Here is a 16,469-nt window from a genome sequence, read left to right as displayed (position 1 = left end):
GCGAATTTTAAGGTGACTTTTAAAATATAGACTTTCTATGGATATCTGTGTGCCATCAGTTCATTTCCGTAATCCGAAATGACATTAGGGATTAAAACAGTGAAAAAAATTTTGACACGTGTCCGAGAGAGGATCCGCACGACGTGAGTGACTTGTGCTCCACAAAATCATCTGGCACTCGAAGCCAGAATATGGAAACATTGGCTGTAACATGGTAAGTGCAATCAGCCTCGTCTGTCACACAAAACTGTAGGATCAGCTCCTCTCAGACACATGGGGCTTGGATAGTGTTTGATACACACACAAAAACTGTTTAGTTTTGCTGTTACTGTAATTTGTTTGTTTTTTTACAAATGAAGCACTGCGCTACACCCTGCTTGACTTCAAGCCAGGTTTCATAAGAACCCCTGCGCAAAGATGCACTGCAGTCACTGCAAGAACTGCCGTGCACGTTATGCTTTTTCACCAGATCTGTTTCTGCACGCATGAAAAGACAGTTACCCCTCTGTATGGCTTTCGGCATTAGGAACCACAAGGACGCTGTGGCAATTTGCTAAAGAACTGATTTGCCATCGATGTATTGCACTGTAGCGTCATATATTTGGTCCGCATGGCTGATTATGAGGGAAATGCTGTACAATAGGAACATGGATTCATATTACGGTTTCACCTTTGGTATAGTTTTAGTGCATAGATTTTTCATGTCTTTAAAAACAAAGCTACTTCTCTGTTAAAGTTCTACAGTCTAGTTAGCTCCTGTGCAAAATTGAATCATTAATGTCTGTCGAAAGCAGCAAATCATTAAATGTCATTAAGCAAGCAATTCTTTGTAGATATATGATTTGAGGGGCTTTCGCCAAATTTCATTCTTTCATCCAAGCATAAATGATTTTTTTCGCCGTTTATTTAATTCGTAATTGCGATCGGTCCAACGACGACTTCCACCTCTGGATGGTCAGAGGCTGTTGACCTCTTCCTCCTCACGAGGCAACCTTTGCGACAGCGGGATGCGTAATCAAACAAGTTGCAGATCACTATCTTACACTGCAGGTACACCCTGGAGTGCTGGTGCAGGAGCCCAAAGGCCCGGAAGGAGAAACGAGCGTGGTCCAAGGATGGAGAGGGGTACGTCTGGTATGTCGCGTCTCGAATACAACTAGGAAGAATGATGATGGAGAGAAGGGAGGCGAGGAGGAAAGGAGAGTGTGTGGAAATATGCAGGTTAAAGCAATGGAGGGAAAGTAATTGAAGAAGAAAATAAGCAATACATGGTGCGGGGGAAGGAAGGTTGAAACAGTGAAAAGAACGAGAAGGACATGGAAGGATGCCAGAAGAAAATGTAGACAAGGAGAGGGAAGAGGAAAAGGGAAGAACATGTGAATGTAAGGAGGAAAGGCACATGGATAATAAATAGTGGATGAAAAATTAAATAGATGTAAGTGAAGAAAGGATGGGTAAGTAGAGACAAACAAGGAAACATGCAAGGAAGGACAAAAAGAAGGAAGATGGGATGGATAAAAGGGATAATGGAGGAAAATGTGAAAAAAGGAAACATTCAATTAACACCAGATGTTCGAATGAAACATGGAAACATTTAATAATTTGAAAAAACATCTGAAACAAAACAAAATGTGAGCTAGTGAAAATTTATATTTTTTTTACCTGGATGATTTAGGTAGTGCCCAAATACAACATGTAAGAAATTGGGTTGAGAGGGGGGAAAGCCCCACTCAAATAATAAACAACATTTGTGTCAGGGTAAAACGCAAAAGTCACTAAATAAACCTGCATTTAACCCTCTGGTAGCTTCACACAAAAGCAGTCAGGCTTAACTTAAATACAATGTGTAAAGTATTGTCAGACCCCTTTCAGAGGGCCACAGGGCATGCAGGGGTTACAGGGCCCACAGTGATGTTTGAGGGTTTTTACTCCCCATGTTCTGTGACCTGACCTACAGTGGATCCTGAGCAACTGTTTCAAGCACCCATCCTAAGCTTGACTTTCAGTGGTAGCTGTGGACGAGCAGTCAAAGGCTCCTCGCAGAAAAGTGTCGATACAGTTCAGTGAACACGACTTGTAATTCAAAGAGTGCAAAGCAGTATCAACAAATCAATGTCCAGTCAAATACCTATTTTTATAATAATAATAATAAGTATTTAATTTCTAACTCTACACATTCACAAGCAGGTTGCGACATATAGACAACAACAGATTTTATCCTTGAGGTCGGAGCTGTAGTGTTTCACTGGTAAATCTCTGTCTCACCTGCTCCTCACAATGTGGTAATTATTCCCTATTCACTGGAGGCAGCATCCAGGGAATCCTCACTAGTAGACCTTAACTCAAGAGTCCACTCCCACTCTGAGAAAATAGTCAGAAGTGTCTTGGCACTGGGGTCCTGTAGGTCCATGATCAATCTGACGCTCTTCAATGTCTACATGGAGCCACTCGCACACGTCATAAAATCCCACAGAATCAACATTGTATCCTGAGCAGATGACACTCAGCTCATCCTCTTCCTCACAGAAAACAACCACCAAGTATGCCCATCGCTTTCTGGGACCTCGCCCTGCTCCTGGTCTTACTTCTCAACCTATCATCGCCAAACTATTACATTTCCGTGACAGGGACAAGGTCCTCCTAGCTGCCAGGGAGAAAGGGGAAATTCGCCATCAGGGGAACTTGATCTTCTTCTACCCTGATTACATGATGGTGGATCAGGCTGCCCGCTGTGAATTTCTCCCAGCCAAACGTCTGCTGCAAAAACACAACGTATCTTACTCTCTGGCGTATCCGGCCAAACTGCGCATCAGTCAAGGCTCGCAGGTCCACACTTTTCTGAAACCAAAAGCGGCTTTGCCCTATGCCAAAAAACTGGACAAATCACAGCGATCCACCCCTTCATCTCCCAAGCGGCCGCAAGCGACGATCTAAGTGACAATGACTGAGAGTAACCCTTGCTCATGTACTCTGACCTCCTGCTCTACATGGCATGAGCTTGCCCGTTCTGGTCCTAGTTCCTGTTGTTACTCCACTACTCTTATGCTGGCCCACATTTGTCGCCCTCACGCTCCATAGTTCTTGGACCCGGCTGATCTTCTCTGCTGATGGAACTTTTTACTGCACCCCATAGCCCCGCATTTCTCTCTCCTTCTTTATGCAGCATTGACACTTTTGTTGCACCATATTTATTATTTGTCTATATGGTTGGTACTGGGCTTTGAGGTGTTATATCGGGTCTCCTTCCCCTTCCCCCTACAGTCCGCCTTTACCCACGGCTTGGCCACCCTGTCCTAGCGGCAGGGGTGCACGCTGCACCGAGCCACGTCTCAATGGGAAGATTCCCCTTTTTTCTCACTCAGCTTTTCCCCATCCCAGTTAGGGGTTCCCTGGGTGGGTGGGTTTGGTCTCTCAACCTGATTGGGGGGTTGGTGTGGGGGTTATTTGGGTGTTGTTGCCTCTCCTCCAAGGCCTGTTGTTGGGGTTTTTTCTGACCTAATTTGTACTGTGCCATCTTATACACTGCTGTCTGTACTGCCCATCCATCTTACACTTCTCAGGTTCCCTTTTGCACACGGCCTTATCCAGCATTCACCTTCCTGGCATAGCATTATGAGGGCCACCACACACTGGACTTGGAATGTCCGTGGCCTTAATGATCATCGAAAGGCCAGTCTTGTACATGCACACCTCATTCGTCACAAAGTCGACATCTGTTTCCTCCAAGAAACTCACTTGCTCCCCGCAACCGCCTCCTCGCTCCACTCTCAGCACTAGGACAAAATGCACTCATCCTTCTACTCTAGCTACTCCGCGGGGTGTCTATCCTTTTACTTAGAGGGCTCCACTGGTGCACCACTATGGTCATTGCCGATCCTGAGGGGCGTTTTGTAATCCTGTTTGGTACCCTTTTAGCCCAGCCCCTGATCCTTGCAGCAATTTACAGCCCTAACTCTGATGATCCCAACTTCCTTGTGCAGGTCTGCCGACATATCCTCACTTTGCCCCGCTGCTTTGCCGGGGGGGCGATTTTAATATTACACCCTCAGCCACCCTGGATCACTCTGGGCCCTGCGCTTTGCACCCACACCCCACCTCTCTTTTGCGCTCCAACCTGAAAAATAATTCCCTGTTGGATGCATGGTGCCATACCCATCTGGAGGTGCACGAGGGCACCTGCGTTACGGGCACTTCTGTCCCGCTTGGATCTTTGGATTACCACTCGCGATGCACATACATGGCTCACATCGTTCGAGCATATGGCGCACACCCTTTTGGACCACACACCCGTAAGTCTCAGTCTGCTCCCCCCGCATGCCCATAAGCGTATGTTTGCTTGGTGCCTGCCCCAAATGCGCTCCGCGATTCGGTGTTTTGTGCCAAGATTCAAACTGTGATAGAGAACTATTTTGAACATAATGCCGGCTCAGTGGATTCCCCCTCCACACTTTGGGAAGGTTTCAAGGTGGTGGTTTGGGGCGAATGTATCTCTAAACAGTTGGGGGTCAAGCGCTCTATCCGTGGCACTCTTGAGTGCTTGGAGGGAGAAATTAAGGCCCTTGACTTGCTGCAATCTGTCAGCCCCCACCACGACACCCTTGCACAGCTCCGAGGTAAACTCTCCAAATTCGAGCAATAAGCCAACAGGAAGCTCTCATTTTTGGGTAGAGAAGCGAGGGCGCGTTGTTACGGCGAGGGTGACTGCTCCGGTAAGACCTTAGCCAATCTTCTACGATGGCCTTATGCTGCCTCCTACATCACAGCACTGCAGGAGGGGGGTCCGGAATGCACTACCTCTCCTTCGAGGTCATTTCATGAGTCACGGCTTTTTATACTCAACTTTACTCTGCCGGGCCTACTCCGTCGCATGACCTCCTGCACCAGTACTTCAACACTCTTGAGCTCCTCTGGCTGAGCAATGGCCATCGGGAACCCTTCTCTAAGGAAGAGACCCTAGCTGCTATCAATAGACTGCCCGGGGATAAGGCGCCCGGCTCCGACGGTCTGGCCGCTTCTTTCTAAAAAGCACTTGTGCCCGTCCTTATCCCGGATCTTGCCGCTATGTATAATGACTCCTTCGAATCAGGTCCCTTTCCCCCTTCAATTGGCAAGGCCCTGTTGACACTGCTCTTAAAACCAGACAAACCCCCTGAACTTCTGGACTCATATCGCCCCTTATCACTTATCAACACCGACAATAAGATCTTCGCCAAGCTTCTGGCCTCCCGCCTCTTGCACCTTATGCCCATGATCGCTCGCATGGATCAGTCTGGATTTATCCCTGGGTGCTCCGGTAAGACCTTAGCCAATCTTCTACGACGGCCTCATGCTGCCTCCTACATCACAGCACTGCAGGATGGGGTCCGGAATGCACTACCTTTCCTTCCGAGGTCATTTCATGAGTCACAGCTTTTTATACTCAACTTTACACCGCCAGGCCTACTCCGCCGCATGACCTCCTGTACCAGTACTTCAACACTCTTGAGGTCCTCTGGCTGAGCAATGGCCATCGGGAATACCTCGATGAACCCTTCTCTAAGGAAGCGACCCTAGCTGCTATCAATAGTCTGCCCGGTGATAAGGCGCCCGGCTCCGACGGTCTGGCCGCTTCTTTCAATAAAGCATTTGTGCCCATCCTTTTCCCGGATCTTGCCGCTATGTATAATGACTCCTTTGAATCAGGTCACTTCCCCCCTTCAATTGGCAAGGCCCTGTTGACACTGCTCTTAAAACCAGACAAACCCTCTGAACTTCTGGACTCATATCGCCCCTTATCACTCATCAACACCGACAATAAGATCTTTGCCAAGCTTCTGGCATCCCGCCTCTTGCACCTCATGCCTATGATCACTCGCACGGATCAGTCTGGATTTATCCCTGGGTGCGCAACGTCGCATAACCTCCGCACGATCTTTGCTGTACTTCATCAGATCAATCCCAGTCTACCCGCCATGGCGGCTCTTTTAGATGCTACCAAGGCCTTTGATACTCTCGAATGGCCCTTGCTTTTTTATCTCCTTCCCCTTCTTGGCTTCAGCCCGGTTTTTCAGCACAAAGTCCATCACCTCTATGCCCTCCCGGTGGCACAACTCTGGATCAATGGTCAGATATCAGAACCCATTCGAGTCTCTAGAGATGCCCACTCTTGCCTATTCTTTTTACTGTGCCCATGGAGCTCCTTGCAGCCAGGCTCACGCAGCACCACACTTAGAGGGACCTGTGCTTCGTGGCCCGTGCCCTGGTCCTCTCCATGTACGAGGACGATGTCAGGCTCTATGTCTGCCATCCTCAAGAGAACCTCGGCCCATGGTGCTTGAGGTGGTGCGATTCGGGGGTCTACCCGGCATCCAGGTTAATTGGAGCAAGTCTTTTCTAATCCCCTTGACGGATGCCACAATCCCCTTCACCCCGGACTATCCTTTCGTGTGGGCATCGTGGCCCACCAGATATCTGGGTGCGTTGCTCATTCGGATTGTGGATGGACTTTGGAAAGCCAATTTTGGTTGGGCGGTTGATTGGCTGGAGACCAAGATTCCCCTTTGGCGGTGCCTACCTCTTTCCCTGGCGGGGCGTATTTCCATTGCTAAGATGGTAGTGCTCCTGAAATGTTTATATTTGTTTCTAAATGTGCATGTTCCTCTCACAGCTCATTTTTTCTGCACTCTCCATTCTCTCATCATCTCTCTTGTCTGGGCCGGGGGTCAGCCCAGAATAGCGTATGACATCCTCACGCTTCCCCTTGCATGCAGCAGGATTGGTACCCCGGATTTTAAACTACACGCTCTCAGTGCCCAGGCCAGCTTCCTTAATGTCTGGCTACATCCGACACTGTTCCATCCTCACGTGGCAGTCCACGCCGACCTGGTGGCCCCCTTGCCCCTACAGACTGCGATCTTTGCCCCAGCCAAGCCACCGCATGGAGAAATCAATACGGCAGAGACCCTGTACTGGGTTTCGGACGGTCTTCGCAAATATTCAGGCTCGGGCTTGCTCTCTGCCGGTGCCATGCCTGTCGTATACCACCCGTCTTTCCCCTCACTGCACACAGCAGGAATGGCTAAACGTGCAGCTGGCATCGGTCTGACCACTCTATCTGACCTTTACCCCAACAGCAATTTCTTTTCGCTACCGGTCGAGTCTGGCCCAATGGACATAATGCTATATTATCAACTTAGAGCGTCTTGTTGGGATTTGCATTACATGTTCCCGCAGCTACCTCCTTCGATGGCTGCCCTCGACATGACATTCACTTCTTCCTCTCCTCGCAGACTGGTCTCGAGGCTCTATGGCACCACGTTAGCGGCCTCCTCATTATCTACTGATCGCGCCCGCTTGGCCTGGAGCATGGATTTAGGCATCGATCTCTCTCAGGAGGACTGACTGTACTGTTGTAAGCAGACTAAACGCTTGTCTCCCAACTACCGCCTGCGCCTCATCCATTTTAAATATTTACACCGGCTGTACTGCTCCCCAGCTCAGTTATTTAGAATGGGTCTTGTCCCTAGTGATAGATGTCTACGGTGCTCGTCTCCCGTGGAGGACTTCTCTCATCTTGCTTCTCTGTGCCCTTTGGTCTCTACATACTGGCGCAAAGTGTGCACTATTATTACAGAGATAACCTTCCCGCCTTTTTTGCCAGATCCCCGGACCTGTCTACTCAGCTTGGTGATGCAATACCCTGATGCCTCCCGCTGACTCAAGGCTATGCTGCTCGTTCTCGCACGTCGTAGAGTTGCTATACATTCAATCAATTAATCAATCATAGCATTTGTAAAGCACACCACTTACCCGTGAGGGTCTTAAGGCGCTTGGGGATGCTGCTACTGCTCGAAGAGCCAGGTCTTGAGGAGCCTTCTGAAGGACAGCAGGTCTTGGGTCTGCCGTAGGTGGATGGGGAGGGTGTTCCTGGTCTTGGCGGCGAGGTGGGAGAACGATCTGCCGCTGTAGGTCACTCTTTGGGTGCGGGGGACTGTGGCCAGGGTGAGGTCAGCGGAGCGGAGCTGGCGGGTGAGGGTGTAGAAACTGAGCCGGCTGTTGAGGTACGCTGGTCCGGTGTTGCCTTGTGTGCGTGGGTGAAGAGCTTGAAGGTTATCTTCTTGTTGACAGGGAGTCAGTGCAGGACCAGGCATGCAGAGGCATTCTGAATGTGTTGTAGTCCTTTCAGGAGTTTGGCTGAGGCTCTTGCTTAGAAGGCGTTTCCGTAGTCCAACCTGCTGCTGACAAGGGCCTGGGTGACTGTTTTTCTTGTTTTGGTGGAGATCCACCTATAGATCTTGCGGAGCATGCTTAGGGTGTTGAAGCAGGAGGAAGAGACAACGTTGACCTGCTTGGTCATGGAGATGGTGAAATCGAGGATGACCTCAAGGTTGCGTGGTTGGTCGTTGGGGGTTGGAGCTGTTCCCAGTGTGGTCGGCCACCAGGAGTCGTTCCAGGCCGAGGGGGTGGATCAGAGGATGAGGAATTCTGTCTTGTCTGAGTTCAGCTTCAGTCGGTTGATCCTCATCCATTCTGTGACTGCCTTCATTCCTTCATGGAGGTTGGTTTTGGCGGTGTGGGTGTCCTTGGTGAGCAAGAGGATCAGCTGGGTGTCGTCAGTATAGGAGATGATGTTGAGGTTGTGCAGTCGGGCGACATGGGCGAGTGGTGCTATGTAGATGTTGAACAGCGTTGGGCTGAGGGATGAGCCCTGGGGTACGCCGCAGATGATCTTGGTAGCTTTGGATTTTCATTGGGGTCAGAGGCCCACACCCAAGGTAAGTGCCTGGCTCGAAGATGCTGCACGGTGTCAGACGCTTCTATCAGAATTTTGGGAACTAATGCCGGTTACTGGTTGGCCGCGCGATATTTGGGGCCCTTTTGTTACGTATCTCCTCTCCCAGAATACCTCTCCCTCTGCGACCTCTCCCGCGCTCCCTGCTGGCACCCCGCCTGGGGGGCCGCTGGTGCTGGTCCATAGGTATCCCCCCACCTTCCCTTGATTGCTGCTGTCCTCTCGTGCCCCTCACGCCCTTATTCCACCACGTTTGATGCCCCTTGCTGCCCTCTCATGCTCTGCATCTAGCCACTTTGCCTTTCATTCCATGATGTGCCACTTTTGTACCATTACCTCCTTGCTGTTTATGATTGATCCAATGTTTCTATTTTCTCCTGTCTAGTGCTGCAGTACTATCTGATTACCTTGTAACCTGATGTGCACATTTTTCAATAAAGGTCCTTGAGCTCTCACCGATCTTGGTTTACCAAATTTGTTTACTCACCCAATAAAATTGATAACAACTCAATGAACGTAGTGAAATCTCTTTTTTTACCAACATAGAAACCAGGCTTGATTCTCCAATATTCTATCTTTGAACTTGGTTTGTCGTTTTTTACAGATAAAACATAGAGAAGGGATGGAATCATATTTATCTTGGGTTGTGAACCACAAACATAGATTTTATTTGACCCGTTGTAGATTAGGCACCTTGCGCTTTCTGGTAGCTTTCCCTCAGCAGGTCACCTGGTTATCTACTTTACCCTGTTACCCCTGTGACAACATTTCCCAGCAGTCACTCACCCATTTTGTTATTCTGAAGCTTTTACATATGGACCTTACAGCAGTTTTTATGTCCAACATTGCGCTTAACTGGTCTTAGATCACACATTTTAAGTCTGCAAATATTACAGCACCTCGATTTGCAGTATACTTGCCACACTGTCATTAGTTATGTACAACAAGCACTTAGGATAAGATGAGAAATAGACCTCTAGAATTCTTGAGAGCTTTGAACCTCTTAATCCTCTGCCCTTCCTTGAGTCACCTAGTTTATTGTGCGTATTCTAAACAGGTCAGCCTAAATTGTTTTTTATGACTTGCTCAATTGTAAGCGATTGGGTGATGTATGATATTAAATCGTATTCTGTTTTTTGATTCATGCACGTTTTAACTCCTTGTGATTTTGTTCTGCTTATTGGATTGTATGTATTTGTGCTTTTGCCAATGTTTTCATCTTGTTATGGCTATTAGCCAAATACAAGTACTTGACTGACTGAGTGGACCTTTATATATCTCACTTATTACTAGATAGTGTTGGTTGCTCACTCTATCTGGTGAGTCCCTCTGAAACGAAGCAGTCAAATACATTGTGCCTAGAGTCTTTAAGATAACTAAAAGAATGTTTTGTCTCACACTGCTTGCTAAATCAAACACAAGCCATGATGATGATTTAAAAAACCACCTTTCAGGGTAAGCAAACTAATCGTGCTAGTTTTTCCTACAACTGAATGTTTATTATAATACTAAACGTACTGAATATTCTTAAACCGCTCAAACACATTTTATTGAAACAGGATTATTTCATTCTCTGCTGTCTCCTACATATTGTTCCATCCTGATGATGACCCTTGTCTAAATAATCTGTATTTTGAGTTGAAACGTCGACATCTATTACAGTGGACTGTTTTTTATTTGATTAAGGATACCAACACTCCTACACTGTGTGTTCTCCAAGTCATTCATTTATCCTTGTCAGTCACTTGTACATATCTTGAATTTTGTATGGCACTAGCACACATTTTATTCACTTTGTCACCTGCACTACACAATCACACTATTTGGAGCACCCTGATTTTTGAATAATTTGTTGAACTTAATCAGAGAAGATATTTAAACAAAAAAGAAATTGCGGAGGGAGAAAGACTGAATGCATTATGCTGTCAAAACTGAGTTAAAACCTATCCATCAAAGGGTTTTGGACTATTTAAAGAACCAGGTCTTCAGCTTCCTGTAGAATTCAAAAAGTGAAGGGGAGCCTGGGATGTGTAGTGGGCGGTTGTTCCATGCTTTAGGAGTGATGTGGGAAAAGGCTCAACTGCCGGATCTGGTTTTTGAAATGCATGCGATCTGTTCAACCGAGCAGAGGCATCTGGAGATTTGTGAAACCAGATGGCATTTTTGAGATGTGGTGGCCCAATGTTATGTAGTGCTTTGTAGGTGTGGGGGAAGAGTTTTAATTGTGGTAGTTCGTGTTAGGGTAGCCAGTGTGGCTCCTTGATATGAGGTGAGGTGTGCATGTGGCATGGGATATTGAGAAGTATTCTGGCTGCTGAGTTCTGAGTAGCCTGCAGTTTCCTGGTGAGATGTTTGTTGATCCTAGAGTACAGGGTGTTTCCATAGTCCATGCTGCTGGTGTTGAGGAGCTGGGTGATTATGTTTGTGTGTCAGTCAGAAGTCATTTGAAAATCTTTTTAACATTTTCAGGGTATGGAAGTATGAGGCAGTGACTGTGTTGACTTGGGCTTTCATGTTTAGTTTGCAGTCGATAATTATCCTGGGGTTCTTGGTGTGGGTGTTGGGTGATGGGAGTCGCCCCAGCTCTGCTTCCTATCAGGTGGAGTTCCACAGTGAGAAGTTCTTTTTAAAGATCACAACTTCTGGCTTTTTTCTGTTCAGTTTCAGACTGTTGGACTCCACCCAGTTAGCGATTATGGTCATACATGTCTTAAACTTGTTCCAGGTGATTGGAGTCTTGTCCTTGAGGGAGAGGATACGTTGTGTGTCATTTACGTAGGAGAGGATGTGACATTGACATCGTGAAAGGGAATGAGGCTGTCCTGAAAGATCAGGTAAGCATTGAAGATAGTCAGTGAGGAACCTTGTGGGACTATGCAAAAGCGGTCACGAGCGTCTATGGTGAAGGGTTTATGATTTTCCCTGGTGCCTTGGCCAAGGAGTGAAAAGCACATTAGGTCCTAAGAGGGGGGAGAAGAGCAGTAGGTTGGAAGCGGAGCAGCATGAAGAGATAAAGAGCACTGGGGGAGGTGAAAAGAGTAGGAAAAACGAAGGACAAACAAGAGAAATGGGGCAAAAACTAAGGACATAAAAAAGGGCAATGACAAAAAAGAAAAGGACCATGACAAGCGAAAAAGGGAATAACAAAAGAGGCAGAGGGCAATGACAATGAGAGATGGTGCAAACAAAGGAAAATTAATTAAAAAAAGGCACAGACAAAGTGCAAAGATAAATCGCACACATATTGAAAGATGACAAGTGAGTGAATAAAAAAGAAGAGAAAATCAAAACACAAAGACTGTAATAGACCTGAGGGGAGAGAGAGAGAAACAAAGAAATTGAGCTACCAAGGGAGGAGCGAGGCGGGAGTCTCAAGGCGTTAGAGCAGGGTCGGAAAGGGCCTTGCCTGGACAGAGACGTGGGTCAGGCAGTGTAAGATGACAAACTAAAGGAGAAAATCAAAACACAAAGGCTGGGACCAACTAGAGGAGGAGCTGGCGAGCGAGAGACTGCAAGAGGGACCAGCGGAGGATCGAGGCAGGTTCTCAACGCCCTGTAGGAGGGTCCAAACGGACCTTGCCTGGACGGAGGTCCGAGCACAGATAAGTCCTATGGTGACTAGGCATGATACCTGCTTAAAAAATAAAATTTTCACCACAGTTATGAGTAAGTAAAAAAGTGCTACTCATATTTTTTTGAAACAATAACTGTTTTAGATGGCAAACAAAATCATTTCAGTTTTTGTTTAAAATAAAAGCAGCACATATTATTTACTCATGACAGTCCTCTGCAAACTGAGAGGCATGTATGTGTCTCATTTGCAACCTTTAACACAGTAATGACAGAGAGATGCTCTCTGCTAAACAGACACTCTGAAACAAAGAAATTAAGCTTGGATAAAATGGTTTCCCTGAAGGACGCCAGATTGCTCTAACAGGTGACTTGATTAAAACAGAATGACATTTCAATCTGTAGAATGGGAGGAACGAGGGCATGCTGGGACAATCTAGTAAGATGCTCCAAGTAACCTCCTTTTTCACGGATTCCTTCACCACCACCCTCTAATGATGCCTCTCATCTCTCCATAGCCCCTCTTACACATGTAAATAATTTAGCGCTAATCATACCATTGTAGGCTATCTGAGCACTTTACATCACACACATTTTAAAGAAACAATGAATCATGCATGTGTAAATCAGTGGACATGAAATGTTACATAAGACTAAGAGCGTAGAAGACAAAGGTGTAGAGTCACATGTCATCCGTAGTGGTAGGCAGCATATTTTAAGAGTGCTTGGTCTGGAGAACACAGACTCTGGATTTAAATCGTAGTACTGTGGTTGGCTTTCCTAATAAGAATTTATTTCTACCCAAATGATCCCTTTTTAGTAAAATTACAGTAGAGGAGTGTGGTGCTGGGATCACTGCGAATGAAACACTGGGGAAAGAGCAGTGTACTGCCGGGGTCAATGGGGAGAAAACACTAGGCAAAGAGGAGTGTACTGCTTTAGTCACTGGGAATGAAGCACTGGGGAAAGAGGACTGTACTGCTGGAGATCAGCGGGGAAAGAGGAGTGTGCTGCTCGAGATCACCAGGGAAAGAGGAGTGTGCTGGGAAAGAGGAGTGTGCTGCTGGTGATCACCAGGGAAAGAGGAGTGTGCTGCTTGAGATCACCGGGGAAAGAGGAGTGTGCTGCTGGTTATCACTAGGGAAAGAGGAGTGTGCTGCTTGACATCACCGGGGAAAGAGGAGTGTGCTGCTGGTTATCACTAGGGAAAGAGGAGTGTGCTGCTGGTGATCACTGGGGAAAGAGGAGTGTGCTGCTTGACATCACCGGGGAAAGAGGAGTGTGCTGCTGGTTATCACCAGGGAAAGAGGAGTGTGCTGCTGGTGATCACTGGGGAGAGAGGAGTGTGCTGCTGGAGATCACTGGGGAAAGAGGAGTGTGTTGCTGGAGATTACTGGTGAAAGAGGAGTGTGCTGCTGGAGATCACCGGGGAAAGAGGAGTGTGCTGGGAAAGAGGAGTGTGCTGCTGGAGATCACTGGGGAAAGAAGAGTGTGCTGCTGGAGATCAGCGGGGAAAGAGGAGAGTGCTGCTGGAGATCACCGGGGAAAGAGGAGCGTGCTGGGAAAGAAGAGTGTGTTGCTGGTGATCACCAGGGAAAGAGGAGTGTGCTGCTTGGGATCACCGGGGAAAGATGAGTGTGCTGCAGGTTATCACCGGGGAGAGAGGAGTGTGCTGCTGGTGATTACTGGGGAAAGAGGACTGTGCTGGGAAAGAGGACTGTGCTGCTGGAGATCACTGGGGAAAGAAGAGTGTGCTGCTGGAGATCACCAGGGAAAGAGGAGTGTGCTGCTTGAGATCACCGGGGAAAGAGGAGTGTGCTGCCTGTTATCACCGGGGAAAGAGGAGTGTGCTGCTGGAGATCACCAGGAAAAGAGGAGAGTGCTGCTTGAGATCACCGGGGAAAGAGGAGTGTGCTGCTGGAGATCTCTGGGGAAAGAGGAGTGTGCTGCTTGAGATCACTGGGGAAAGAGGAGTGTGCTGCCGGTTATCACCAGGGAAAGAGGAGTGTGCTGCTGGTGATGACTGGGGAAAGAGGAGTGTGCTGCTGGTGATCACTGGGGAAAGAGGACTGTGTTGCTGGAGATCACTGGGGAAAGAAGAGTGTGCTGCTGGAGATCACCAGGGAAAGAGGAGTGTGCTGCTTGAGATCACCGGGGAAAGAGGAGTGTGCTGCTGGTGATCACTGGGGACAGAGTAGTGTGCTGGTGGAGATCACCAGTGAAAGAGGAGTGTGCTGCTGGAGATCACCAGGAAAGAGGAGTGTGCTGCTGGAGATCACCAGGGAAAGAGGAGTGTGCTGCTTGAGAACACCGGGGAAAGAGGAGTGTGCTGCTGGAGATCACTAAGGAAAGAGGAGTGTGCTGCTGGAGATCACAAGGGAAAGAGGAGTGTGACGTTGGAGATCACCGTGGAAGAGGAGTGTGCTGTTGGAGATCACCGTGCAAGAGGAGTGTGCTGCTGGAGATCACCGGGAAAGAGAAGTGTGCTGCTGGAGACCATTGGTTAAAGAGGAGTGTGCAGCTGGAGATCACCGGGGAAAGAGGAGTGTGCTGCTGGAGATCACCGGGAAAAAGGAGTGTGCTGCTGGAGATCACCGGGGAAAGAGGAGTGTGCTGCTGGAGATCACCGGGGAAAGAGGAGTGTGATGTTGGAGATCACCGTGGAAGAGGAGTGTGCTGCTGGAGATCACCGGGGAAAGAGGAGTGTGCTGCTGGAGATCACCAGGAAAGAGGAGTGTGCTGTTGGAGATCAATGGGGAAAGAGGAGTGTGCTTCTGGAGATCACCAGGAAAGAGGAGTCTGCTGCTGGAGATCACCGGGGAAAGAGGAGTGTGTTGCTGGAGATCACTGGGGAAAGAGGAGTGTGCTGCTGGAGATCACTGGTGAAAGAGGAGTGTCCTGCAGGAGATCACCGTGGAAAGAGGAGTGTGCTGCTGGAGAGCACCGGGAAAGAGGAGTGTGCTGCTGGAGATCACCGGGGAAAGAGGAGTGTGCTGCTGGAGACTAGTGGGACGAAGCATTGGGGCAAGAGCAGTGAGTGTACTATTTGGGTCACTCGGAATGAAGCACTGGGGAAAGAGGAGTGTACTGGTGGGGTCACTGGGAACAAAGCACTGGGGGATGTGAAGTCTACTGATTGAGTCACTGAGAATGAAGCACCGAGGAAATTGGAGCACACTGTTTGGGTCACTTGGAACGAAACACTGGAGAAAAACGAGTGTGCTGTTTGGGTCAGGGGGAAGTAATATTAGAAACTAGGACTGCAGAATTCATGTATTGGAAATATGATGCTGGTTATACTGGGAATTAATTGCTGATATACTACTGGGAATGAAATTCTGATATACTGGGATTGAAATTCTGAGTGCACAGCTCATGGTGGCTATTCATAGACAATCTGTGTGGTACAATATTGACAGGAAGCACATTAGGAGATAGACTTGCTCTTACCCATTCCGGATTAAGGCGTACTTCTGTGATGTGAAATTTGCTGGGCTAGGAAAGACTTCGCATGTGTCTACGAATATTTGTAGATTGGGGTCAGAGTTCTGAAGGGTGACTTGTAGGTACAACTCCTGGTTTAGGCTGACGAAGTAAGGAAACTGGCTGATTGGCTGGCTGAAGGATGAGGAGTTGTAGAAGGAAAGACGCACGTCAAAATGACCAAACTTTGTTTTACTGATCTCAATAGTGTCATCTGCCATATACATGAATTCCACCGATGTCTCTTGCGACATCCGGCAGTGCACGTCCATGCTGAGCATCTTCTGGCGAATGATTCCTTGATCTCGCGGGTAAGCGCGAATTGTGTTTGAATAGGTGATAGTGCCATTTTCAACCTGTAAATAAAGAAGAAAGCTCACTTCCTTGCACATTGTTTTCTCAATAGCCGTGCAACAATGAGAAACATTCACAGGAGGAACAGCCCAACAGTTCCACCAGACCATAAGGAAAACACACTGTTGTTCATAACTAATGGCAAAATACTTTATCAACCCCTGCTCGGGCAACATTTTCCCTCTTGCTTTGATCCTTCACCTCAAGCAAGGCCTTGGCACATTTAGTCTAGCCTTTCTATAGATTGCACACACAGGTGACGTCAGCAGTGGCATCCCTGTCACATTATTGA

General features: G+C 47.9%; 1 protein-coding gene across 1 annotated transcript in view; it reads right to left on the bottom strand.

Annotated features, from left to right (window-relative positions):
* Window positions 1–517: 517 nt before the first annotated feature.
* Window positions 518–16,469, bottom strand: part of LOC144752607 (scavenger receptor cysteine-rich domain-containing protein DMBT1-like) — a 1,088,995-nt gene continuing 1,073,043 nt past the window's right edge. The window contains exons 62-63 of the mRNA XM_078640489.1: window positions 15,791–16,179; window positions 518–1,156 (exon numbers count right to left, since the gene is read on the bottom strand). Of these exons, the coding sequence (XP_078496615.1) occupies window positions 907–1,156; window positions 15,791–16,179 (639 nt within the window). The 3' untranslated portion in view covers window positions 518–906. The remainder of the gene's footprint in view (window positions 1,157–15,790; window positions 16,180–16,469) is intronic.

This window comes from Lissotriton helveticus, chromosome 5_1 (genome assembly GCF_964261635.1).
Source record: "Lissotriton helveticus chromosome 5_1, aLisHel1.1, whole genome shotgun sequence".
NCBI classification, from domain to species: Eukaryota; Metazoa; Chordata; class Amphibia; order Caudata; family Salamandridae; genus Lissotriton; species Lissotriton helveticus.
Note: the sequence above shows the minus strand (reverse complement) of the source record. Positions and strands in the feature narration are given on the sequence as shown.